Raw genomic sequence first — 26,893 nt, forward strand, 5'->3', positions numbered from 1 at the left:
GTTCAGCTCTGAGCCCACTGCTGTTCATACTGGTGATGAACTACATTAGCAAACAGGTTGAAGGGGACAGATCAACAAAGTTGCTGTATGCAGATGATGTGGCATTACAGGCAGACTCTCAGGAAGAACTTCAGCAAAGGTAGGGAATGGAATGCAAAACCGAAGGCACATGGGATGAAACTATGCACAGCTACGACAGTGGTAATGACAGCAATTGGGGAAATCAGAAGAAGCTGAGAATTGAGACAGAAGGGAAGATAGTGGAATAGGTAAATAGCTTCAAGTATCTCGGAGGGGTGGTTGAGGAGAAGGGAAGTCTGAATGAAGAGGCCAAAGCTAGAATCAGTGGGGCTGCAGCCAACTGGTATAGAGTCTCAGGTGGAGTCTGTGACAGTATAATGCAAAGAGGCTCAAAGTAAGGTGCACAAGACAGTGGTGTGACCAGTAATACTATATACCACAGAAACCTGGGCAGTAAAGATAGAACAGATGAAGAAGAGGTGATGGACATGAAGTGCCGAGAAGGGTGGTAGGGTGCACACTGTGGGACAGATGAAGAAATGGGGACATAAGGCAGAAGCCAAAGTAGCTCCAATTGCAGAAAAGATTAAAGAGAACAGATTTCAGTGGTTTGGGCGTGTGCAGAAAAGCAGAAGACAATCTGGTGAAGAAGATTTGGACAGACAGGAAGAAGATAAGAGGAAACGAGGACACCCAGCAAAGAGGTGGATGGGTTGTGTGAAAGAAGATCTGTGGCAGTCAGACATGAGTGTCAAAGAAGTCAGGAATGTGGCATTGAATTGAGAGAACTAGATGGTGATAGTTAACATGGTACTCCAACCCAGTGAAGAAAATAGAAAAGGGGGCTGATGATAATGATGACGGTAAGTAACTAAGGATTAAGTCAGACAACAATGAGCTTCAATAGACTTTATACTTCAGAAAATGCACACTAATGGAAAGCCTGCTAGTCTATTTACTTGTCAAGAGAACTGGAACAATACTTAAAAATATTTCCTGATTTTGGTTCTTTTCACCATCATTTTGTTCCTGATTCTTGAACAAAGAAATTGAGAGTTATGAAGGAAGTGACTGGTCAGAGCATTACATTATGGGTATTACTGCTAAGCTATTACCCCCTCCACTGCAAAATCTCCACTGTAAAATGTTATTTTATGATAGCAATGATTACATTCCGTCAGCAATGACTGATACTGTCTGTCTCCAGAATGAATGGTTATGCAAAACCTGCCAGAGTAATATTTAAAAGCCATCACTGATTTTGTGCATTTGCCCACAGTCGTAGCTGTCTCCATGCTCCCTGTAAAAAAAATCTTCTGTAACAAAGGAAAAATAAAACAAACACAAATCTTTTGTAAAACTGCAGCAAGCTACTTGGTATTAATGTAAAAAAAAAAACGTTTACTACAGTTAGAACAATAGGCGCGTTAGCGCTAATGCGCTTCAGCCGTTACCGCAAATACAGTATCGGTATTCATTATTCTGCTATTTGTGTAATAGATGGCAGCCTCATCCAGCAAAGTTCTTGGTCTATTTCTGCATGTGGGATTGAGTTAAAGAAGTTGAAGTCTAGGGATCGTAAATCAAATTATGTTTAACTCAAACTGATTGTACTACTGCAGTAGGACACAGGCATGAATGTTTTCAGTCTTACAATTTGTATGTCCTGACTTGGGGAAAATTAAAAAAAAGAAACTGCTTCCTTTACACAATAGTGACCATTAAGTCATAAGTGTTAAGGGCAAGGTAAAAAATTAGCCAGAATTAGGAGCTTTATATGAAATCAGAGTTAAGAGATATACTGCACTGCTCTAACATCGGCAACTGAAACATCAGCAATATAACTCTCTACTCTGTGATTTCATACAACACTCCTTAATTTTGGCTCATACCTTCACTTGCTGCACTCAACCTGTAGAGCACTAAATCACTTCAGTTATGAAGAACTGTGCAATATCTCTCCATAGATATATAGCCTCCTTTTAAAATGTAACGGCAAACAGCTGCAACAACGTCTGCCGTCCTTAACTGTGGAAAGATAAAAGAAAATAAAAAGATTGGCTCCTTTTAAACTGTAGTAACTGTTTCTTACAAAGTATCGAGCAGCTGGTACAGTCCACATATGTAGGCTAAAGTGCTGTAATTCCAAGTCTTGCTGGAGGGAAGATAAAAAAGTTACTACTTTAATAATGTAGCAGCAAACAGCTGCTACAATGAATCACACATGCTGAATGCTAATGTGCTTCAGTTCGGCAGTCCTGACTTAGGGTAGTAAAGACTAAAACCCCACTGTCTTTAAACAGTAGGGACAGGGAAATCATAGTTAAAGGCAAGGTGAAGACATGAGCAAAAATTAGGAGCTTATATGAAATTACAGAGTTGAGAGGTAAACTGCACTGATCTAACATCGCTACTGAAATATCGGCAGTACACCTCTCTACTGTAAGATTTCATATAACACTTTTAATTTTGGTAACTATTTTCACATGCTACAGTCAACTCGTGGAGAGATAAATCGCATCATTTATAAATAATTGTCTCCACCCAAAAAAAATAAATGATATATATATATATATATATAGAGAGAGAGAGCTTCCTTTTAAAATGTAACAGCAAAACAGTTTCATGACACATAGCACGAAAGCACTTCAATTATGATGTCCTAAGTTGGAGAAATAAAGAAAAAAAAAAAAAGAAGAAGAAAACTCCTCTTCTTTTAACAGTAGCAACCAATAAATCATAAAAGCTGTTACAGGCAAGTTGAAGACATGAGCCAAAATTTGGAGCTGTTCTAACATCGGCAACTGAAATATCGGCAGTACACCTCTCTACTCTGTGATTTGATATAACGCTTCTAATTTCGCCTCATGCCTTCACCTTGCTTTTAATAGCATTTATGATTATCTGATATATCACTGAACAACAGTCAATAATGTAATATGTTACAGTTTCCAAACTTCTGTTTTGCAAAAAAACTGGTTTCTGATTTGATTTTCAATAATTGCAATCTAATACTTAAAACCGATGCATGTTTGTTGTCTTTACACCATCACTTTGTCATTTGTTTCCGAAGAAATTAAGGAGTTATTGTATGAAGCGATCAGCATTACGTGGGTTTTTATTTGTTTTGTAACTATGATTTCCACACTGAACTTACTGCCAGTAAATTAGTAGTTATTGAATGTGGTAAGTAAACTTCAGAAGTTCAGAGTCAGACCTGACTGGAACCAAAGCAGGATTGAGTTACTTTTCCCTACGGAGTGAAAACAATCCTGGCAAAGGTCAAATAGGGTCATACTTAAATATATGAAGGTGTGGAGGGGGTGTGAATGATGACATCACGCTATGGGTGGTATTTTCTGGCCAGGCTGAGAGCGGGACGCTCCTAAAATAAAAACAGTGAAATTACACATAAAAGGGAGGGAAAAGTGCAGATTTAGTAACAAAGGTCTACTGAAAACTATGTAAAGTATGCACTGGTTAGGAAAAAAAATAAAGTGTTCTGGAAGGTGAATCTTTGACACTCTCCCTTTAAGGGAACATTTCCACTGGGAAAGTCAGGATTTCTCTGAATCTAAAAAGAGCCTTAGGGATTTTCTTCTCCTTCCTCAGCATAGGCCTTTGGCTACACCTCCTGTTGTAGACATTGTTGATGACGTTTTTTCAGAATCTAGTATGGCTCCTGATTGTCTGCCTCCGGCTCCTTGCAAGCCAGACAGATACTACAGGGTCCCTGACTCCCACAAATTCCTTTTCAAAAATCCTGTTTCAGATCCTGAAATCATTTTTCAGGATCCCAAGGGCATTAAGCCTTCTACAGCTAAAAATCCTACCCCTTCTGATAGAGAATCCAGGGCTCTGGATAGATGGGGTAAGAAGGTTTACACTTCTGCAACCCTGGCAATCAGGGCTTTACACTGTCAATTTCATATGCTAAAATATCAACAGCATATCATGGGACTGCTTAAAAAGAAAATGATGTTAATTTCTGACTGTGTGGAAACAAAGATTTACAGGATTTATTGCATTCAGCTGAACAAGTTGGAAAACATACTTTGCAATGTGGTTTTGATTCTTTTGAGGCCTCTTGCAGGGCTGTTGTAACTGGGTCTGTGCTAAGAAGGGATGCTTGGCTCAGAGAGCAAAATCTGCCTGATCATGTTAAAGCAAAATTGTTGGATGCGCCTTTGCAACAGGACCGTCTCTTTGGTAATAAGGCTGAAGAAGTTTTAGAAAAGATGGAAGATAAAGCTAAATCTATGCAAACGTAAGGATTTCTTACAAGTGCAACCTCCAAGATTTAGTAGGCACTAACCTACTAAGAACTGGTCCTTTCCAATTCCTTTGAGAGCCACTCAAGTCAAACCCAGACATTCCAAAGGCTCCAGGTTTTTGTCACAAGGGACTTTCAGGACAAAACAATGGGGTGCCGCCTCCTCCAAATCCGGAAACAACCAGACACCCCCCCTATGGTAAGCAGTCTCAATGACTTCCCTTCACACTTACCAAGCACTTACCTTTTAGCCCCCCCTAAAACTGGCTCTTCATGCAAGAAACTGGCAACTTATAATCCAGGACAAATGGGTTTTAAGTATAGTATCCCAGGGATACAGATTTCATTTCCACATGTTGCCGATTCCAAACGGATGGCCAGACCTGCCCCGAAATCAGTGGGCAGAGGCACAGAAACAAGTTGAGCATGGGGGCTATTAAGCCAGTACCAGAAGAGGAAAAGGGACAAGGTTTCTGTTCAAGACTTTTCCTGGTACCCAGAAAAGAAAAATCACGGCGTCCAATCCTGGCCTTATCTACTCCTAAACGCCTTCCTGGACATTCCAAAATTCAAGATGCTGACTCTTCACCAGCTGCTACTAATGCTAGGCAAAGATGCCTGGTTGGCAACTCTGGATTTAAGAGGCTTACCTGCATATCCCAATCAGGGAATCTTGCAGAAGATACCTCCGCTTCAAAGCAGGCTACTTGCATTACCAGTTCTCTGCACTGGCCTTTGGCTTATCTACTGTGCCCAGGGTCTTTACAAAGTGCCTGGCTCCTGTTATTGCATTTTGCAGGCAAAGAAATATTCAAATATATCCATACCTGGACGATTGTCTAATTCAGGCAGAAAACAAGGACACTCTTCTAAACCATCTGGCGTTTGTAAAAAGGGTTCTAACCTGTGTAGGGTACACTATAAATGAAAATAAATCACAACTGTTACCCTCTCAAAAAATTACATTCCTGGGTGCAAGCTTGAGTACAACTGCTCAGATGGTTTTCCTTGCGCCAGACAGACAAATTCATTTGGTGACTTACTTCAGACAGGTGGCCACAAAAACCCTGCTTTCTGCAAGGCAAATACTGCCAGCCTTTGGTTTCATAGCCTCCTGCATTATTCTAATTCCATATGTAAGAGTGCATATGAGGAAACTTCAGTGGTGCTTAAAAAGTCTATGGAGTCAGCATTGTCACAGCTTGGAAACAATGATTCCTATCATACCTTGCCTGCAACTAGAGTTCCTGTGGTGGGCAGAGGCCTGCCACCAAAACAAGGGACTGCCATTCATATCAACCCCTGACGCCCAAACCCTAACTACAGACTCATCAGACTATGCTTGGGGGGGGGGGGGCACATCTGGCAGGGAAGTGCATTCAGGGCAAATGGAGCCCAAATCAAATGCACCTTCATATCCATCAAAAAGAAATGCTAGCTGTACAGAATGCACTGACAGCCTTCAAGGACTACCTTCTTCCAGGACAATTAATGATAGACCGAGAACACCACAGTTATGTGGTACATAAACCAGCAAGGGGGTACACACTCCTACCCCCTTTGCAGACTAGCCATGGCATTTTGGAACACTGCCTTGACCTATCAAGTTAAACTACAAGCACAATTCCTGCCAGGAAAGCTGAATACTCTGGCAGATGAACTAAGCATTAATCTCATGGACCCACATAAATGGAAACTGGAACCACGGATTTTCAACATGTTGAAACGCAAATGGGGGAGCCCAGACAGTTCTGGGGTGAGGCAAAAAGATCTATCAGTTGGACAAATTTTGCACAAGAACTCAACACAAAAAAGCCTGGAAAGTGGATGCTCTATCCTTCAGCTTGAAAAATCTATCAGTCTATGCCTTTCCCCCTCTGCCTCTGATCTCCAAAGTCCTACTAAAAGACAAGTAGGACAAACCAAAAATGATTTTGATTGCTCCAGACTGGCCTTGCCAACACTGGTACCCACTACTGCGCAATGTGTCACACCTTCCACCGTGGCAACTACCTCAGACACCTTACTTACTATCTCAACAGAACAACCAAATTCTGCACACACAGCTGCAAACTTTGAATCTTGCAGCGTGGCTAATCACCTAAATTCACCCTTAGCATCCCTCAGCAAACCTGAGATGGATGTCATTTTGGAGGCGAGAAGGCCTAGTACTAGAAAATCTTATGCCGACAAATGAAAACGATACTGTGTATGGAATCAATATCAAGGGATAAGCACAGCAATACCCAGCATTCCTCAGATTTTACAATACTTAACTGAGATGCTTCACAAGGGCCTGTCTTTATCTTCCATAAAAATCTATGCCTCAGCCATTTCAGCTCATTACAACACAGAACCTCCCATCTTCTCTCACCCCTGCAAAAGCAGTGTCTCAGAGGGGCCAAAAACTTAAGACCGCCCAGGAGAGCTCCAACTCCTGCCTGGGACCTCAAATTTGTATTGGAAAAGCTCACTTTCCCTCCTTTTGAGCTAGCTGCTACTGCAGACTTACAATTTCTCTCCTGGAAAACAGCTTTCCTTTTAGCAGTCACTTCAGCTAGAAGGATTTCAGAATTACAGGCTGTTATGGCAGTGGAGCATTTCATCATTTTCCATGCGGACAGGGTATCTCTCAGGACCAATCCTTCCTTCATGCCTAAGGTGGTATCCAGTGTGGCTCTTAATCAGACAATTCATTTGCCTACTTTCTTTCCCAATCCACAGAACAAGGGGGAGCGGATTCTGCAGTCATTGGATGTACACAGACAACTTAGATTTTACTTAAGCAGAACAAAATCTCAAAGAAAATCTGAACTGCTGGTGGCATTTGCTGCAGGGGCGGAAGAGGGAAAGGCTATTTCAAAGCAATCCATTTCCAAATGGATAAGCCATTGTATTTGTTTTTGCTATATGCACCATGGAAAGACTATCCCCCAGGGGATCAGATCCCATTCCACCAGGGCTGCATCTACTTCGGCAGCCTTTCTCAGAGGTATCCCTACCAGGGACATTCTAGAAGCTGCTACCTGGAGTTCAGTTCATACATTCACGAAACATTACCATTTTTCTCCAAATCCAGAGCTGACTTTGCCACTGCTGTCCTGCAGGGCCTTATAGCTGGTCCTAATGCTGTATAACTCCTTCCACCCAACCATTGCTTTGGGAATCTACCCAAATGTAATGACTGCAACAGTGAAACACGAAGAACATAGTACAGTTGTGTGCACTTACCATAAATGTAGATGTTCGAGTTAATTCACTGTTGCAGTCCTGGTTACCCTCCCTCCAGCCCCCTGTTTTTTCTTCGGCTATACCTCTACTTTCTTTTACTATGTTTAAAAGACCTTTTGGTGTATTTTGCTTTTGGGATTGGAGGTATATTTTTTGTGTCACTAATTTTATTTGCTCCCCATTTGAGGGGCACCTGACATCTGGGGCAAGAAAAACTGATGTAATGGCGTCGGCTGCATGTTTTATACCCCTGACGACCTGACGTCATGGAAGAAGGGACAGCAACAGACGCAGGACCCAAGACTTAAATCAGGCCGACTGAGGGCAACCTGCCAGCAGATTACCCAAATGTAACGACTGCAACAGTGAATACACTCTAACATCTACATTTATGGTAAGTGTACACAACTGTACTTTGTCGCTTCTGTGCTTTCATTACCAAAAATATCCGTTGTTGGGCCCTTATTGTAGCCAGATATTTTCAGTTACAGTCTTTGAATTCTATTATGGCTTCGGTAAGCCATCCGACAGCAGATCTTCCAATTAAACCATAAAGATAAAGACAGAGACAAACCACACAGGTCCAAACCTACCAACGGCGCTTCCGTTAAGCTAGTTGTCAGTTCTTTGGTACTCAGTGAGGCGCTTTCGTAGCCCATGATGCCTGCTTCGTTTGATTTACAGGCCACTACCGAGACCCTTTTGGAGTCCGGTATGCCGTAAAACTCTTCGACTTAGGATCCTGCGGTCGTCTCTACCTTGGATGGGTCCGGAGCTGCTGAGCAGGCACTGGTTTCCGAGGAAGTCCTTCGCACTACTGAATCTTGACACACATCGACATCTTGTTTCACGACTACCATTCTTTCAAAAACGACCTAGTTTCTTAGGCCCAGTGTATGAACCTCACCCTAAAAACAGACAACCCACTCTCAGGCACCTGCTACCTTGCCTCAGTCTCAAATGCTTAAAATGGTGGAAGACTTTAATGATCCAAGCTACCTCCTCCAAAAGGAAAAGAGGTCTGTCCCCTGTAGTTTTGTCTGAACAAGAGTCAGATGAATCTGATGCATCTATATATGAAGACATGCAACCCCTCTTCACTTATGAGGATTCTGATGCAGAGAATTCCATTCCTTCAGCCTCTCCCCCAGAGGATTTTTCCTTTGGGGAAACCCTGTCTACTTTAAGGGAGCATTTCCATTGAGAGAGGCTTACCTCAGGACTCAGGAAATTCCTAGATCTTCCACAACAGACCTTTGGCCATCCCCCCATTCCTGGATGTTGTGGAGGATGTTTTCCCGGAATCCAGCTTGACTCCTGACATCCTCCCTCCTGCACCCAGAAAACCAGGTAGGTACTATAGAGTCCCTGGCTCACACAAATCTTTTTAAAAATCCTACAGCTATCTCCCTGAGGTCCTTTCTCAAGGGCCAAAATGGATTAAAGCAACGTCTGTTAAAAATCCCACCCCCTCGGACAGGGATTACCGAGCATTGGACAGATGGGGTAAAAAAATATACACCTCGGCTACTCTTGCTATCAGGGCACTAAATTGTCGGTTCCATATGCTAAAATTTCAGCAGCATACCTTGGAACTCCTTAAACAAAAAATGTCTTCCTTTCCTGCTTGGGCAGAATCTAAAGCTTTACAAGAGTTAATGCACTTTGCAAGTCAATTAACTAAACATGCCTTGCACTGTGGTTTTGACGCCCTAGAAGCTTCTTGTAGGCAGCAGTCACTGGATCTGTCAGAAGGCATAATAAGGAACAGCCTCTGCCAGACCATGTCAAATCTGAATTGTTGGATGCCCCCTTGCACAAAGATAACTTATTTGGTACTAAGGCAGAAGAGGTCTTAAAGATGGAAGAAAAAGCAAAATCTATGCAAATAGTAAGGATTTCTTGCAGGTCCTGCCCCTAGATTCAGCAGGCATTGTCCCTCCAAACTGTGGTCCTTTCCTGCTCCCAGTAAACCGACCTAGCCAAGGCCCCATGGAATCAACCCCCCATAGACAGCAGCCACAGGGATTGCAGAGATCTAAGCAGTGGACTACCTCCACTTCAAAACCAGGGAGTTCAAAGCCACCCCCTTATGGTAAGAACTCACAATGACTCACTTCCTTCACCCCCTCCCTCTGCCCACCTTCACCTATCCCTAGGAGGAAAACTCCTTTCACTCAAGCACCTGGGCCACCATTACCAAGGACCACTGGGTTCTGAACATTGTGTCTCAGGGATATACAAATTTTCCTTCCACACCCTTCCATCCCCAAAAGGGTTCCCAGATCTACCTTCAAATCATTGGGCAGAGGCTTAAAAGCAAATCCTTTCCCTGCTGTCTGGGGGCAGTAGAGCATGTTCCTGCAGAACAGATAGGCCAAGGTTTCTACTCCAGACTATTTCTGGTACCCAGAAAAGAGGGCACCTGGCACCCCATCCTCGATCTATCCATTCTAAACACCTTCCTGGTGATCCCAAAATTCACAATGCTCACCCTCCAGCAGCTGCTACCCATGCTGTCCAAGGACGCTTGGCTAGCCCCCCTAGATCTAAAAGAGGCCTACCTCCACATTGCTATCATGGAATCATGCAAGAAATATCTCAACTTCAGGGCAGGATCTCAACACTTTCAGTTCTCTGCACTTCCTCTTTTGGCTTATCTACTGCCCCCAGAGTTTTCACAATATGTCTGGCTCCGGCCATTGCCTTTTGCTGACAAAGAAGTATTCAGATTTACCCGTACTTGGGCGACTGCCTTATTCAGGCAGACAGCCAGGAAAAGCTGCTCAAGCACCTGGTCTTTGTAAAGACCCTCCTAACCTCTCTACGGTACACAATCAACGAAAAGAAATACAGGCAGGTGCCTACCCAAAGGATAATCTTCCTGAGAGCAAGTCTGGACACAGCATCCCACATGGCATACCTTAAACCAGCGAAACAAATTTTCCTGACAACCGACTTATCTCAACTAGCCACCAGGACCCAGCTAACTGCAAGGAAGATCCTGCAAGCTCGGGGGTTCATGGCATCTTGCATGCAACTCATTCCATATGCCAGACTGTATATGAGGAAATGTCAGTGGCACCTAAAGAGCCTTTGGTGTCAGCACTCTCAAGACCTGAAAACTCTTCTACCTATAATTCCTTGCGTCAGAAAAGATTTTCTTTGGTGGGCAACAGCATGCTCCCTCAACAAGGGACTGCCTTTCTCCCCATCCCCCGCTGCCCAAACCCTTACCATAGACGTATCAGACTATACTTGGGGTGCAACCTGGACGGCAGGTGCATACAGTGCCAATGGAGCCCACAGGAAATCCCTCTGCACATCAATCAAAAAGAGATAATGGCTGTGCAGCATGCCTTGATAGCTTTCAAGCCCCTTCTCTCTCCAGGGGCTCTCCTGATCAAAACGGACAACACCGCTGTGATGTTGTACATCAACAAGCAGGGAGGGACGCACTCCTACTCTCTGTGCAGGCTGGCCATGAACCTGTGGCACACAGCCTCTGCCATGCAACTACACCTGTTAGCACAGTTCCTGCCAGGCTGTCTCAACTCTCTGGCAGACCAATTGAGCAGAAATCTTCTGGACCCACATGAGTGGCAACTCTACAGAAATACCTTCACCCTAGTAACTCAGAAATGGGTAACTCCGAAGGTCGACCTCTTTGCCTCCCACACCAACCATCAGCTCAGAAAATTCTGCACCAGGGAGCATCACTGTATGGCTTGCAAAGTGGATGCCCTTTTCTTCCCCTGAGTCACTCTTATTGGCCCATGCCTTTCCCCCCCATCTCTCCTCCCAAGGGTACTGCTCAAAATAAGGAAGGAAAAACCAAGGGCCATTCTTATAGCTCCAGACTGGCCCTGCCAACACTGGTACCCCTTGCTGCCCGGCCTGTCCCCGCTGCCTCCATGGCATCTTCCTCAGATTCCAAACCTCCAGACCCAGAGGGAAGGCGAATTCATGCATCCCCAATTGCAGACACTCATTTTGGCAGCTTGGCTTATTCCCTAACCCCGAAACAATCTGCCAACCTCAGTAAACAGGCTCTAGATGTTATCTGAGAGGCCAGATGCCCTACCACCAGAATGTCTTATGCTGATAAATGAAAAAGGTTCTACATCTGGATCCAGACTAAGGGAGCCAATACGGCACAGCCCTCCCTCATTCTCATCCTGGAATACCTAAATGATCTACTACACAGTGGCCACTCTTTCTCCTATATAAAAATTCATGCCTCTGCTATTTCTGCTCATTTTCACACTGAGCAGCCTCTTTTCTCACACCCTTTTTTCAAACCATTCCTAATAGGGGCTAGCAACTTGAGGCCACCCAGAAGGACACCGGCACCAGCTTGGGACCTTAACTTTGTGTTGGAAAAGCTCACCCTTCCCCCTTTCGAACCAGCTTCTTCCGCAGAGCTAACATTTCTCTCCTGGAAGACAGCATTTCTTCTAGCCATCACTTCAGCCAGAAGAGTCTCTGATCTGCAAGCACTCATGGGTGTGGAACCCTTCATCTTCCATGCAGACACGGTATCCCTCAGAACTAACCCATCCTTCATGCCCAAGGTGGTGTCCAGCATGGTTTTCAACCAATCCATTCATTTGCCCTCCTTTTTTCCTAATCCCCAGAACAAGGTGGAAAGGATTCTTCACTCTCTCGATGTGCACAGAGACAGCTCAGATTCTATCTAGACAGGACTAAATCCTTCAGAAAGTCTGATGAATTGCTGGTTAGCTTTGCTACAGGGGCAGAAGGCAAAGCCATCTCCAAACAAACCATTTCCAAATGGATAGCACACTGCATCCATTTCTGCTACAAACCGCATTTAAAACCTTCCCCCCAAGGGGGTCAGGACACTCCACCAGAGCAGCCTCCAGCTATCCTCAGAGGAGTTTGCCATCTGGACATCTGTTTACACTTTTACCAAACATTACCACCTGCCTCTCCTCTCCAAATCCAGGGCAGGGTTTGTCTGTGCAGTCTTACCGGGCATCCTAGCCAGCCCCTAATTTCCTTCTCTGCCTCCACACATTTCCTAAGCTTTTGGAATCAACCCAAATGTGATGACTGCAACAGTGAAACACGAAGAGCATAGTACAGTTGTGTACACTTAACATAAATGTAGATGTTCAAGTGTGTTCACTGTTGCAGTCCTGGTTTCCCCTCCCTCCATCCCCCTTTCTTCTCTTTCTACTTTTATTACCATTCTTCCTTATTCTCCTTTCCTTACAAGGGACGTATTGGTATTTATGTTCCACGGGTGGGGTTCTTCCACCAGAGCTTGACCTCCTACTTGGGGGCTCCTGACAGGTTAGGGCAAGAAAAACTGATGTAATGGCGTCTGCTGCCTTACTTTATACTACCGACGACCTGACGTCAGTCCTCAAGTGACAGTAACTGACGCAGGAATAGTAAGTCTCTGGTATTCGGGCCGGCTGATGGCTATCCTGGCAGGGATAACCTTAATGTGATGACTGCAACAGTGAATACACTTGAACATCTACATTTATGTTAAGTGTACACAACTGTACTTTATCAATAGCTCCCTCTTGGTTCTTCAGTTTGGAAGTCTACTGGAATTCCTTCTGTGTTGCGTTTCTAGGACTTTCGTGTGTTTTGTGTGTAAGTGGGTGGGGGGTTGGTGGGTGTTCAGCAGAGGTGTGCTGTGTAGGTAAGTAATGGTCTTCAAGATGTGCAGATGTGTGAATGAGCTTGTGGTTTCCTGTGACATGTCATCTTGTTTAGGATATTTACTGCCTTGTGCCCATTGAATGCTGAGAAAGGCTTCATCTCCCTTATGACCCTAAAAGGGATTAAGCAGATTATCTCGGAGTGAATGAATGGTGTAAAACACTATTTTATAATTAGCTGTTAGATCTGGATTGGAATCTCAAACATATGAAGTTGTTCAATCTCACCGATGTTCTTCGTGTTTCACTGTTGCATTCATTACATTTGGGTAATCTGCTGGCAGGTTGCCCTCAGTTGTCCTGAACAACTAAGTCTTGGGTCCTGCATCAGTTGCTGTCTCCTCTTCCATGACGTCAGGTCATCAGGGGTATAAAACATGCAGCCGACACCATTTTATTCAGTCTTTCGTGCCGCGCGGTGCCCGAAGCAGAAGCAGTTCGCAAATGCCGGTCGGCCAACTCCTGAAATTTTCGCATTCGAGTTTCAGAACCAAAGTCTTCAACTAAAGCTAAGTACCCCGTTGGGGAGAATTTTTTCTTGCTCCTTACCAATGTCAGTAAAAGTTAATAATTGTATTACTTGTGGGAAGCAAATACCTGATAAGGATTTTCATTTGTACTGTATTCCTTGCCTAGGCCAGATCATAACGTGCCTTGCTGTTGGTTTTATGCTAGATTTAACCAACGCACTATTAAGCATCTGTATATTTTTGTTTCTAAATATTTTGGATCCAGATTTAATTACCCTGAAATTTCGTCGGTTAGCAATCAGACTACCGGAGTTCACAAAAAACGCAAAGAAAAAGACAGACCGTTGAGGTCCAAAACTGACGAAACATCTCCTTCGCCAGTCGCCGATTCGCTGGTACTCAGGCACTTTCGCAGCCCCTGATACCTGCTACTTTTGAATCGCAGGCCTCTACCAAGACCCATGCGAAGTCCGGTATGCCACGAGATTCTCAGAGTATTGAAACCATGGGTGTCTCTCCCTTGGATGGGTTTGGAGCCGCTGAGCGGGCACCGGCTTCTGAGAGTGTTTTCAGGCCTCAACATTTTTATATAAAACCGATGCCAGCCTCAAAAACAAGATAAAAAACATCTATGTCTAAAAACCCGACGCATGAGCCACATGCTCAGGCCTCTATGCCTAAAAAACAGATAATCAAAATGGCTGAGGACTTGATTGCCTTGATCAGGGGTTCCCAACCCCCCCCCCCCGCTAAGAGGTCTAGGCAAGACACTGATTATGAATCTTCAGATCAGGTTTCCATTTCTTCTGATCAGGAATTTTCTATTCCACCCTATGAGGATTCTGATGCAGAAAAATCCATCCCATCTGCGTCTCCTCCTGAGGATTATTCTTTTGGAGAAACCTTGCATACTTTAAGGAAATATTTTCATTGGGAGAGTCAGGATTTCTCTGAATCAAAAAAGAGGCTTAGGGATTTCCTTCTTCCTCAGCATAGGCCTTTTGCAATACCTCCTGTATTAGATATTGTTGATGTCGTTTTGGAATCAAGCGTGGCTCCTGATTCCCTACCTCTGGCTCATAGTAAGCCAGACGGATATTACAGGGTTCCTGACTCCCACAAATTTCTATTTAAAAATCCTGCTGCTGATCCTGAAACTATCTCACAGGGTCCCAAAGGTGTAAAGGCCTCTACAGCCAAAAATCCTACCCCCTCTGATAGAGATTCCAGGGCACTGGATAGATGGGGAAAGAAGGTTTATATGTCTGCAACCTTGGCAATTAGGGCCTTAAACTGCCAGTTTCATATGCTTAAATATCAACAGCATGTTATGGGCTTATTGAAACAGAAATTTATGTTGATTTCTGATTGTGTGGAAAATAAAGAATTACAGGAATTATTGCAGTCAGCAGAACAGGTTGGAAAGCATACTTTGCAATGTGGTTTTGATTCCTTGGAAGCCTCTTGCAGGGCCGCAGTTACTGGATCTATGATTAGAAGGCATGCCTGGCTCAAGGAGCAAAATCTGCCTGACCATGTTAAAGCTAAATTGTTGGATGCCCCCTTGCAGCATGATACTCTGTTTGGTAATAAGGCAGAAGAGGTTTTAAAGAAAATGGAAGACAAAGCTAAATCTGTGCAAACTGTAAAAGATTTCTTACAAGTGCAGCCACCCAGATTCAGTAGGCACTGGCCTACTAAAAATTGGTCCTTTCCTGTATCCAACAGAGCCCTTCAAGACAAATCCACATGCTCAAAAGGCTCTAGATACCAATCACAGGGTTCTTACAGGTCTAAGCAATGGGGTGCCTCCACATCCAAAACTGAAGGAAACAAAGCACAACCCTACAGTAAGCAGTCTCAGTGACTTCCCTCTACCTTCACCAAGCACTTATCTTTTGGCAGCCCCCTTGGGGGGTAAAATTACCACTTCATGCTCAAAATTGGCAGTTAATTACCCAGGACATGTGGGTATTAAACATAGTATCCCAGAGGTACAGATTTCATTTCCATTCTTTGCCATTTCCAAACGGTTGGCCAGATCTGCTACAAAGTCAATGAGCAGAGGCTCAGAAACAAGTTATGTCCCTCATTGATATTGAGGATATTCAACCAGTACCAGAAAAGGAAAAAGGACAAGGTTTTAATTCAAGACTTTTCCTGGTACCCAGAAAAGACAATGACTGGCGTCCAATACTGTACTTATCAATTTTGAACACGTTCCTGGACATTCCAAAATTCAAAATGCTGACTTTACAACAACTTCTGCCTATGCTGGGCAGGAATGCTTGGTTAGTTACTCTAGACTTGAGGCATACCTGCATATCCCATTAAGTGTATCGTGCAGAAGATACCACCGCTTCACGGCAGGTTTTTTGCATTACCAATTCTGTGCACTGCCCTTTGACTTATCTACCACGCCTAGGGTCTTTACAAAGTGCCTGGCACCAGTAATTGTTATCTGCAGACAAAGAAGCATACAAATTTATCCTTATCTGGACGGCTGTCTCATTCAAGCAGAGAACAAGGACACACTTCCTCAACATCTGGCATTTGTAAAAAGGTTTCTAACATGCCTAGGGTACACAAATGAAAAGAAATCCCAACTGGTACCCTCTCAAATAATTACATTCCTGGGTGCAAGCTTGAATACAACTGCACAGATAGGCTTACCTTACGCCAGACAAACAAAGGCAACTGACAACGTACTTCAAACAAATTGCAACAAAAACCCAGTTATCTCCAAAACAATTTCTGCAGGCTTTAGGGTTCATGGCATCCTGCATTCTGCTAATTCCATACACAAGACTGCATATGAGGAAACTTCAGTGGTACCTAAAAAGTTTATGGAGTCAACATTGTCACAGTCTGGAAACAATGATTCTTCTCATTCCCTGCCTACAGCAGGAGTTTCTTTGGTGGGCAAAGGCATATCACCAGAACAAGGGACTGTCATTCACTCTACCCCCAGCCACCCAAACCCTAACTACAGATGCATCAGACTATGCTTGGGGGGCCCACCTGGTGAGGAGATGCATTCAGGGCAAATGGAGCCCAAAACAAATGCATCTGCATATCAAACAGAAAGAGATGCTAGCTGCTCAGAATGCTATGACAGCATTCAAGGACTTACTTCATCCAGGACAACTACTGATAAAGACGGACAACACCACAGTTATGTGGTACATAAGCAGAGGAGTACACATTCCTACCAACTTTGCAGACTAGCCATGGCATTGTGAGACACAGCTTTGACTTAACAAATACATCTTCAAGCTCAATTCCTGCCAGGAAAACAAAATACTCTGGCAGATGACCTAAGCAGAAATCTTATGGACCCGCACGAGTGGAAACTGGATCCACAAATCTTCAGCATGTTAACATGAAATGGGGGAGCCCAGACATGGATCTATTTGCCTCTCCCCAAAATGATCAACTGGACACAGTCTGCACAAGGACTTATCACAGACAAGCATGGCAAGTGGATGCTCTATTCTTCAGTTGGAAAAACCTATCAGTCTGTGCCTTTCCCCCTCTGCCTCTTCTCTCCAAGGTCTTACTAAAGGTCAGACAGGAAAAAACAAAAATGATCCTAATTGCTCCGTACTGGCCTCACCAGCACTGGTACCCAGTTCTAAGGAATATGTCTCAACTCTCTCCTTGGTACTTGCCTCAAATGCCTCATCTGCTTTCTCAGCAGAACAATCAAATTCTGCACACTCAGCTCCAAACTCTGACCCTTGCAGCATGGCTGATCATTTAATTATTCAAACAACACCTCTCAGTAAATCTGTGATGGATGTCATTTTGGAAGCCAGAAGGCCTAGTACTAGAAAATCTTATGCTGATAAATGGAAGAGATTCTGTGCTTTGAACCAAGCACAAGGATCGGACTCAGCAAAGCCAAATATCCCTCAGATTTTACAATATTTGACTGAGATGCTTGCCAAGGGCCTATCTTTTTCTTCAATAAAAATCCATGCCTCTGCCATCTTGGCTCATGACAACACGGAGCCTCCCCTCTTTTCTCATCCTCTGCTTAAACAGTATCTTAGAGGGGCCAAAAATTTAAGGCCTCTGAGAAGATCGCTAACTCCTGCATGGGACCTCAATTTTGTGCTGGAAAAACTCACCCTGCCTCTTTTTGAACCAGCAGCTACTGCGGACATAATATTTTTATCTTGGAAAACAGCTTTCCTCTTGGCAATCGCTTCAGCAAGAAGGGTTTCAGAACTACAGGCTGTCATGGCTGTGGAGCCTTTTATTACATTTTACCTGGACAGGGTGTCCCTCAGGACCAATCCTTGTATGCCTAAGGTGGTATCCAGTGTGGCTCTTAACCAAACAATTCACCTACCAACCTTTTACCCAAATCCACAGAGCAAGGGGGAGTGGATTCTACATTCATTAGACGTACACAGACAACTAAGATTCTACTTAAACAGGACCAAATCTCTAAGAAAGTCTTAGCAACTACTGGTAGCAGTTGCTGCAGGATCAGAGGGGAAGGCTATATCATAGCAGACTATTTCTAAGTGGATAAGCCACTGCATTCGTTTCTGCTACTTGCACCATGGTAAACCTGTGCCGAAGGGGATCAGATCACATTCCACCAGGGCTGCCTCTACCTCAGCAGCTTTTCTCAGAGGAGTTCCAACCAAAGACATTTTAGAAGCTGCTACTTGGAGCTCTGTTCATACCTTCACAAAGCCATATAATTTGCCTCTCTTCTCCAAATCCAGGGCAGGCTTTGCCACTGCAGTTCTCTGCAGGGCCTTATAGCCGCTCCTAATGCTATCTAGTTCCATCCTCCCATCCATAGCTTTTGGATTCTACCCAAATGTAATGACTGCAACAGTGAAACACGAAGAACATAGTACAGTTGTGTACACTTAACATAAATGTAAATGTTAGTGTATTCACTGTTGCAGTCCGGGTTACCCACCCGCCATCCCCCTTTTCTATAACTTCTCTTTCCTTCACTATATTCTAAAGCCTTTGTGGTGTATTTGCTTTTAGATGAAGGTAAAGTTTATGTTGCTAAAAGTGCATTTACATATATATTTCTGTTTTTTACATATATATAAATTTTTTTTTTTTTTTTTTTTTGTTCCCCATTTGGGGGGCACCTGACATCTGGGGCAAGAAAAACTGAATAACATGGCGTCGGCTGCATGTGTTTATACCCCTGACGTCATGGAAGAGGAGACAGCAACCGACGCAGGACCCAAGACTTTGTTATTCAGGCCGACTGAGGGCAACCTGCCAGAAGATTACCCAAATGTAATGACTGCAACAGGGAATACACTCTAACATCTACATTTATGGTAAGTATACACAACTGTACTTTCATTCATCACTAATGGGTTCAGAGCCGATCCTCTGCACCGACACGGCCGAGTAGCAAGCTCAAATTTCTCCAGTAGCTCGATACCCCACCCCTTATCCCACAATGCATTGTTCGAATTACCTCAGATCTAGTTTGCCGTGGCACGGATCTCTTGGTTTCCAGCTTGGCTCGATACTTTATTGGGAGTTTTTCAACTTTCAGCAAGTCATATTTTTTTCATTTTTATTTATCCTTGCTCTATTCTTAAGAGCAGATATACTAGCTAGTAGATGGTAGTTTTTCTGTGTTTATACCCCTTCCCTCAGTGTTATATGTCTTGCCTTCAGCCTTTTGGCCTTAGGATCCCTTATTTAGTGATTAGTCAGTGATCCCTTTTGGGACTATTGTTTTTGGATCTCTTATTACTGTTTGTAATTATTTAGTTGTCAGTGCCCCTTTTGGGCTGTGTGTGTGTTTGTGAGAGTTACCTAGTTCAAAACAGCTCATAGTTAAACAGTGTGCTTGAGTTGTGTAATGTCTGAAGAAAAAGACAAACATCCAAAGTCTGAGTTTAAAAAATGCCCAGACTGTGGACAGAAAATGTCAGTCACAGATGCCATTGTGCAGTGTGTTTACTGCTTGGGTGAGGTACATCTGCAAGAGTCTTGCAGCATATGTCATTCCTTTTCCACAAGTGTGTTAGCTGAAAGGAAGAGGAAGGTGATTGATAGGTGTATTATTAAACACCCCTTTTCTGAGGCAGCGTCTGATCAGGATGGAGCCAGTAAGTCATCTAAATCTTCTAAGTCTTCCACTGATTATAGATCCAAAAAAGGAAAGAGGTCAGTGTGTGTGGTGACTTCGGCGCCACTGCGTTCGGAGCCGAAAGTCTGCTCTTTTCGGAACTGGGACACAACTTTGGAACCAGTTGCCGAAAAACCTCTATCCATATTGCCCCAGTCGGCTCCATCTGTCCACTTTTCCAGGTCCTCTGTCAGCCTAGCTGATCTGGATATGGACCGGCTGGTTCAGAAACTCTTAAAGGCACCAGGCCTAGTTAAATTGCTGTCTGCTCAGACACAACTGTCTGAGCCGAAGACCACTACCTTTGAATTGTCTGCTCTTCCTCTGAGCCATACCGGACCTTCGGAGCCAGAGGAGGCAGACTTGATGATTGTGGATCCCTTGGAGCCGATACCTGCTCCAGTGTCGTCGGCTCCATCTGCTTGGACGTTCACGGCGCTGACCGGGGTTTTAGGAGCCAACGCTCTCCGGTCGGGTCCAGGGAGGATAGTCGCACCAACTTGTCTGTGCCGACTTTTCCTCACGAGGCCTCGGCTCGGGTTAGCTCGGCTCCTACCTCTGGCTCTGAGCCCATGGCTTCGGTGCGGGAGGAGATTGAGGCTCCATCGGAGCCATCGACGACTCATCGGAGCCGAGATGCATTCGATGCCATGAGGCGAGTGTAGTCTCCCAAGACTTCTTCATCTCAAGGTCTGGCCTCGTCTTCCCGTAAAGTGCCTGTGTCTGTTTCTGTTTCCTCTAGTCATTCCATGCGTAGAGACCCAGAGCCTCAGGTAGCCTCACAGGGCGCTCCCTGGTCTTCTGAGACTTCTCCAGAAGTTCCCCTGAAGAGGCTCCCAGGAAGAGATTATGCATGAGGAGGAATTTGGACTCCCCCAAGGAGTCTATCACATCGAACACTGACCTGGATGAATCAGAAGGGTCCCCCAGATCCCCCTCTGAGGATATCTCCTTTGTGGAGAGTCTTGAAATTCTTAGGCAGAGGGGTGATTGGCAGTCCAAGAACCCTACTGAGGATGAGTCTGTTCTCCTGAAGGCATTTGGGTCTCAACCTTCCACCTCTTGGGTATCTCCGCCCTACGATGAGCTTATGGATCTGGTCTCCCGTAGGGCATGGGAGTCTCCAGAATCTATGGAACCTGTTCCTAGGAGGCCTAATAAGTTTATTTCAGCCCCTGTGGATAAGTCCTTTTTGACCAAGGGAGTTCTTGTTGATGCCATGGTGGTGGCGGCAGCCACCAAAAAGGAAATGTCTGAGGCTTCCTCATCTATCCATCCTCCTAACAGAGAATCTAGGATCATGGATAGATATGGGAAACGCATGTTCAGTTCAGCGACTTTCTCACTCAGATCACTGAACTACTCGTCATATTTTAGCAGACTGCAAAGAGATCTTAAGGAGTTTGGAGATGCTCTTCAGGGTGCTGTAGCTTTGAGTGTATCCATTAAGATTGCCACTCAGCTCTCTTCAATTCGATAGTCAACTTGTCCATGCGTCTCGTATCATACGCAGCTGATGGTTCGAGTAGAGCCACAAGTACAGGACTCTCTCTCCGTAGGCATGCCTGGATGCGACTCTGTTCCTTTGCGGAACCCTTCAAGTCTTCTTTTATTAATACCCCATTTGACGGATCATCTTTGTTTGGGCCAAAGGTGAAGGAGACTTTGACCAGGTGTGAGCAAGAAGGAAAGACTCTGTCTGCCGTCGGAGTCCGTTTTTCCACCCCCACTTGACCCTTTCCCAAATGTCAGAGGGGAGGAAAGATGTGGTTCCAGAAAACCCAAGGAGCCTTTCAAGACACATGTGGAGAGCCCCCCTCCAGAGACAGAGGAGGTGGTTTCAGTGGAAGACGCCGCCCTCGCGGCATAGGAGGTCCGCAACACCAGGGTGACAAAGACCACTTCTCTGGTCAATCCTACCAGCGCTCCTGAAGGGAGGCCCGGCTGTCCTGCTCTGGAGGCAGTCTGGGGTCGCTTATCATTGTACCCCAAAGCCTGGCTAAGTATAACATACGACAGTTGGGTACAAAGTATCATTTCCAGAGGGTATTTCATACCGTTCTCCACCCAGCCTCTTCCTGTCAAAAAAATCCCGGACGTTCCACCCAGTCACATGGGACAACCAGCAGTAGAGGTACGCTGATTGCTAGAAAAAGGAGTCATCCATCCAGTCCCAGCAGACCAGACAGGATTCGGAACTTACTCCAGGGTTTTTTTGGTTCCAAAAAAAACAGGGGACTGGAGACCCATTTTGGATCTCAGCAGACTCCACCAATTTGTGAGAAAAGAGAAGATGTTAAGTTGTCTATCTACGCCGCATTTCTTTGGATGGGAGGAGAAGACCTCCCTGCGGCCGACTTCGGCTCAAGCTAAAGAGTTGGTTCCACACCGGCTCGAGGCTCTATATATCCACAATGCTGGCGAGAGAGTTACCTCAGATCTCGCCGCAGCCGCAGCTTTTGGGTTGGTTTTTCTACCCGTTTCCTTTAGCTTTTTCTTTTTCTATAAAAGTTACTTCTTTTTTCCCTTTATTCCTAAATTATCCTAGTTTAGTTAGTTAAACTCTGTCCTATCCTATTTTCTTTTTTCTCTTGTCAAAAGCAACTTTAGTTCTTCTCTTCCTTGGGCCTTCCCTTCCCCCCTAAGTGTTTGTTTGTAAGGTACTACTTACTGCTTATTTTTTATATTTTTTACTATTTTTACTATAATTGTGTTTTTGGTATGGGGTGTGTGAGTGTGTTGTGTTTGTGTGTTCTAGGCTTCTATATAAAACAAGAAGCTCCGGTCTTCCAAAGTGTGATGCGTGCTGGCTGTCTCTGATGTCTCTGTCAGGCTCGCTCACACACTTTGTGGCCTTTTGTCTGGGGTTTTTCCTGCAGGGTCTGCCTGTCTGCAGGTCTGCCATGGCTTCAGCCAAAAACAAAGCTGATGAAAGAGAGAGGCTTTGAGAGCCTTGTCCCTGTGTGTCTGAACAGGAAGGGGATCTCAAACATCCCCTCACGTTCTTCGGCTCCTCTGCCGGCGAGACCTGCTCCGTTCCTGCTTTGCCTTCTCCTTTTGTTTGGAGCGATAAAGCTGGAGCCGAGTAAGACTTCGCCACAGTTTCTCGGCGCTCAGAGCTTATCCGGACCTGTGTCGGCTCGACAAGACCTTGAGCCGACCACCAGAAAGTGTCGGCACCTTCTCAGAGCTCCGTGTTCTCGGCTTCATCTGTTCTCCTCTTGTCTGGCCTGTTGCTGTCTCATTCCTCTGGAGTCGCCGAGGCTAAAGGTCTCGCGGCCTTCAGAGGTGGAGGATGGCAGAGTCATCGGAGTCGTGGTGTCAGGCCTCAATGCTTCAGAGCCCGACTCAGTTTCCACTGTCAGAGCCCCATCATCAGTCCCCTCCTTTCCCTCTGAGCTCTCCTGACCTCCTGTGAACCCGGACTGTAGGTCAAATCGAGACTCGGGAGTCTTCTCGAACCGTCATTCGGCTCCGTTCGTCTTCCATGGAGTCGGCTCGCGGGACATCCCTGCGGCGGTCCCGGGAGTGGCTCCCTCGTCCTTTCCATCCCCCTCTCCCTCTCGGTGCCCCTCGCCCTCCCGTGCGGCTCCCTTCGCTTTCGGCTCGGGAGCCATTTTCGTGGTGCCGAGGGATCTTTAGCGAGGGGAGCTGGCCCCTAGAGCTGGGACCTCTGGCTCTGCCTGACAGGGACAGGGGGTGTCCCAGAGGAGCCACAGGGTTGCCCACTGTCGGCTCCGTCGGCCCCCCCCACTCCTCCCCCTCCTCGGCCTCTGACTAGTCCCCATCCCGGCTCTGCAGAGCCAACTCCTCAGGAGCCTCCTCGGGACCCAGAGAGCCAACTCATCTCTTCGAGGCCTCTCTGATTTGGCAGAAAGAACCCGCCTCGGAATGACATTGAGGAAGCTGAGACTATCCTGGAACGAGAAGATCCGACACACACATGGATGATGATGACGTTCCCCGTTCCCTGATGTCTCTTTGCAGACATCTCCCTTCTGAAGATTTCAGATCCAGTAGTCAAAACAAGATTTGGATAGTCGGAAAGCAATCCAAAAACATTCTGTCGGGGAAAAGGAAACTGGATGTGCTCTAACTGGATGTGACCTTGAGATCCTTCAAAATGAACAACTAGCAGACCTTCAATTCAGGGCCCTCCAGAAGGCTGGGGAACCAGTCATTTTTCAATTCAGGAGCCCTGCCCTTTGGTCTCACCACTGCCCCGGGTGTTTACCAAATGGCAGGCAAATGCACCCACTCTCCTGCGGCGACTACAGGGCGTGGGTGTTTCCATATTTGGACTGTTTTGGACTCACAGCTCACAAGCATCTCCTTTTGATGTCCTGGCCACACACTTTTTGTCTGTCTTTTGATGGTCTGTCAGGGCTCAATAGAAAGTTCTAAGTTGCCTTAAAGATGCATTTATTATACATAGAAACCAAATTTAGATACTACATTACAAATCTGCAACACTAGCGAACAAAAAACAATAGAGCAACGAAACAATGTGTCTCTTCTTCTCAACAACAAATGTCTCCAAGGCTCTTAGTTCTAAAGGTGTTGGGCCAGAGTCCGGCGCCCATACCTCTCCTCCCATATTTGGCAGTACATGTACCTCTCTCCATTGGCCAGGATACCATGGTCGCACTTGGAACTTCCTCATTTCCTTTTTCTCATCTCACATTACTTCCAATGTCTCAATCTCATGACACCATTGTGATTCCCCCATCTTCCCAGGCATCTCGTGGGAGACCATTTGTTCCACCTCCTATGTTCCACCTGGCCCCCCTTTGCTGCCTCTGGGGGGGGTGCCTCCTGCAGGACACAGACATTATCAGGGCAGCACAGTCATGGCACTTGCTTCCAAACTAAATGGCATTGAGCTTGTAATTTGGCTTTCTGGAGCCTTCACCCACTCTCTTCCCTCCCTTCAATTGCGGAAGACTCTCTTCCAGACAACCGATGTGAATCGTGGTACAAATAAATACAATAACAGAACATACCCCTGTGTTAGGAACCACTCAGACTGTGGCCAACTCAGATTTGGACTCAGCGGGTTAGCGATTTCTGCACATCCCGGGAAGTCAATCATCCCGGACAAGTTGATACATTCTATTGAGCAATTCTTTGAGATTACAAGAAGAAGTTCACGAAAGAGAGAAGAGAAGACTCTGGTAGAGATATTCTTAAGTTCACAGTCTTTTTTGCTCTCCCCAAAACAGCAAGTGCAGAAACAGCTAAGTCTTCCAGTATTACTTCCCATTCCTTCCACCAAGGCCAACCTCCAAGTTTGGCCCGGGTACTTCTGTATGCATTTCTTTCTTTCTGCATTTCCCCTTGGACGCACTGATACAAGCAATACAGAAGGCCTCAAGCTCAGGGCCTCATTGATCCTCATTGGTCTTTACCGCCTCGCCAAGTGTGGTTCGCTTTCTACATCGCATTTCTTTTGGAGCGACCGTGGGATTCAGATCTTAGTTCAGATCCAGTTTCTCAGTTTCCGGCAGCTCCCTCCTCTTCCCTCCCTCCCCCCTCTCCCTCTCATCTGCCAGTTCCCTCACTTCCTCAATTATCTCACTCCTCAAGAAGATATTTTGATAGCTTCCTAAATCTTCCCATTTACTTTATTTGAGTAAAGATAGTTTCCAATAAATATAAGTGCCACTCAGGACGCTTTTCAAGGAAGGGCACAACATCCTTCAAGTTCCTTTTTTTCTACTAGTTCATGATTTCTCATTCATCTCTTCCAACTCTTAAGGTCATTTCCAGCTACTCTCTTCCATTAAGGTTCAATCTATTCTACTTCCCTGTTCTTATTCCTCAAACTCTGCATTGCGCCCATGTGGGGAGTTCTCAAAAGCCCCTTTTGTTCTCAATCCTCTTTCTCCTTGGGACCTATCCTCTAGTTCTTTAGCTAGACCAGTTCTTCGCCCTTCCTTCTTTTTCCTTTTCGTTTTGTTAAAGTTATTATCATATTAATTATCAACTATATCATCTATCACTCTCTCTTTCTGGTGGCTAGAATCAAAGCTAACTCTCTTTCCATTGTGTCCTTCTGTTGTCGTTCAGAAGTTTCAACTTCACTAACTTTCCTTTAACTCCTTTTTGCTTAAACATCAAATTTACACCAAATTGACACTACACCAATCTTTTTCCAATCTTATTCCTGTAGGTCCAAAACAAAAATTACACTAACACTCACCTCACTGTCCAATCTAGGTACTATACTTGGAGGAGGGCCGAAACTGTTTCAGAAAAGTGAGAGGAAATTGTCTCCTATCTGAGCAGAAAGGGACTTCCACCAGAAAGGTATCTTTATCCAGATGGCTAACATCAAAATTGATTTTGACTGTTTATGAAGTTAGACACTAAAACTTGATAATAAACCTGAAGCCATCATTCCAAGCCTGGCTTAGCAAAGCCTATTCCGCAGAACTTGGTGCCTACAGACCACCAGAGTTGACACCACTGCCTAGGCCTTCCATTGGCTACTTTCCCATTTACTCTAGTTTTGGATAGCTTGGAGATAGATAGCTATAATTTTGTTATTTGTTTTCCATGGTTCTCAGGAGTTCCACTCCAGGCACTTCTCTATTAGGTTAGGCCGGTCCATCCCAGACAGATGGAATGATAGGACAACTTAACATATAGAAGTTTACCATAGACAACTTAACATATTAGCTGTGTCTTCTTCTTCTTCTTCTTAAATCCCCACCCTTTCCCTGGGCCTGGACTACCCTAGAGTTGTCTGACCTGGGTTTCCTCTTTCCCTCTCTTTAGCTCTTAGCTATATGCACTTTTCTATTTCTTGTTGTTTCAGGATGTTTTCTTTTCAGGATGTTGCTGTTATTTCTTCTCTGGACTATATTATGGATTATACTATTATAGGTTCACTACAAGGGAGTGATCTGAGTTCCGAATGGTCACGCTGCAGTCCATACTCCCGTTCTTGGGAAGGACAATTGGATGTGCTTGATTGATCTCAAGGATACGTGCTACCACATAAAGATGTCCAGACCATACAGAGATCACCTGCGTTTCCGGCTGGGAGCCAATAATTTTTTCC

General features: G+C 45.0%; 1 protein-coding gene across 1 annotated transcript in view; it reads left to right on the top strand.

The window, feature by feature from the left end:
• Nucleotides 1-878: 878 nt before the first annotated feature.
• The window catches only part of SF3B1 (splicing factor 3b subunit 1), a 1,956,191-nt gene continuing 1,930,176 nt past the window's right edge, over nucleotides 879-26,893 (top strand). The window contains exon 1 of the mRNA XM_044060306.1: nucleotides 879-884. Coding sequence (XP_043916241.1) covers nucleotides 879-884 — 6 coding nt within the window. The remainder of the gene's footprint in view (nucleotides 885-26,893) is intronic.

Source organism: Protopterus annectens, chromosome 2.part0 (genome assembly GCF_019279795.1).
Source record: "Protopterus annectens isolate FY-2018-M chromosome 2.part0, PAN1.0, whole genome shotgun sequence".
Classification (NCBI taxonomy): domain Eukaryota; kingdom Metazoa; phylum Chordata; order Ceratodontiformes; family Protopteridae; genus Protopterus; species Protopterus annectens.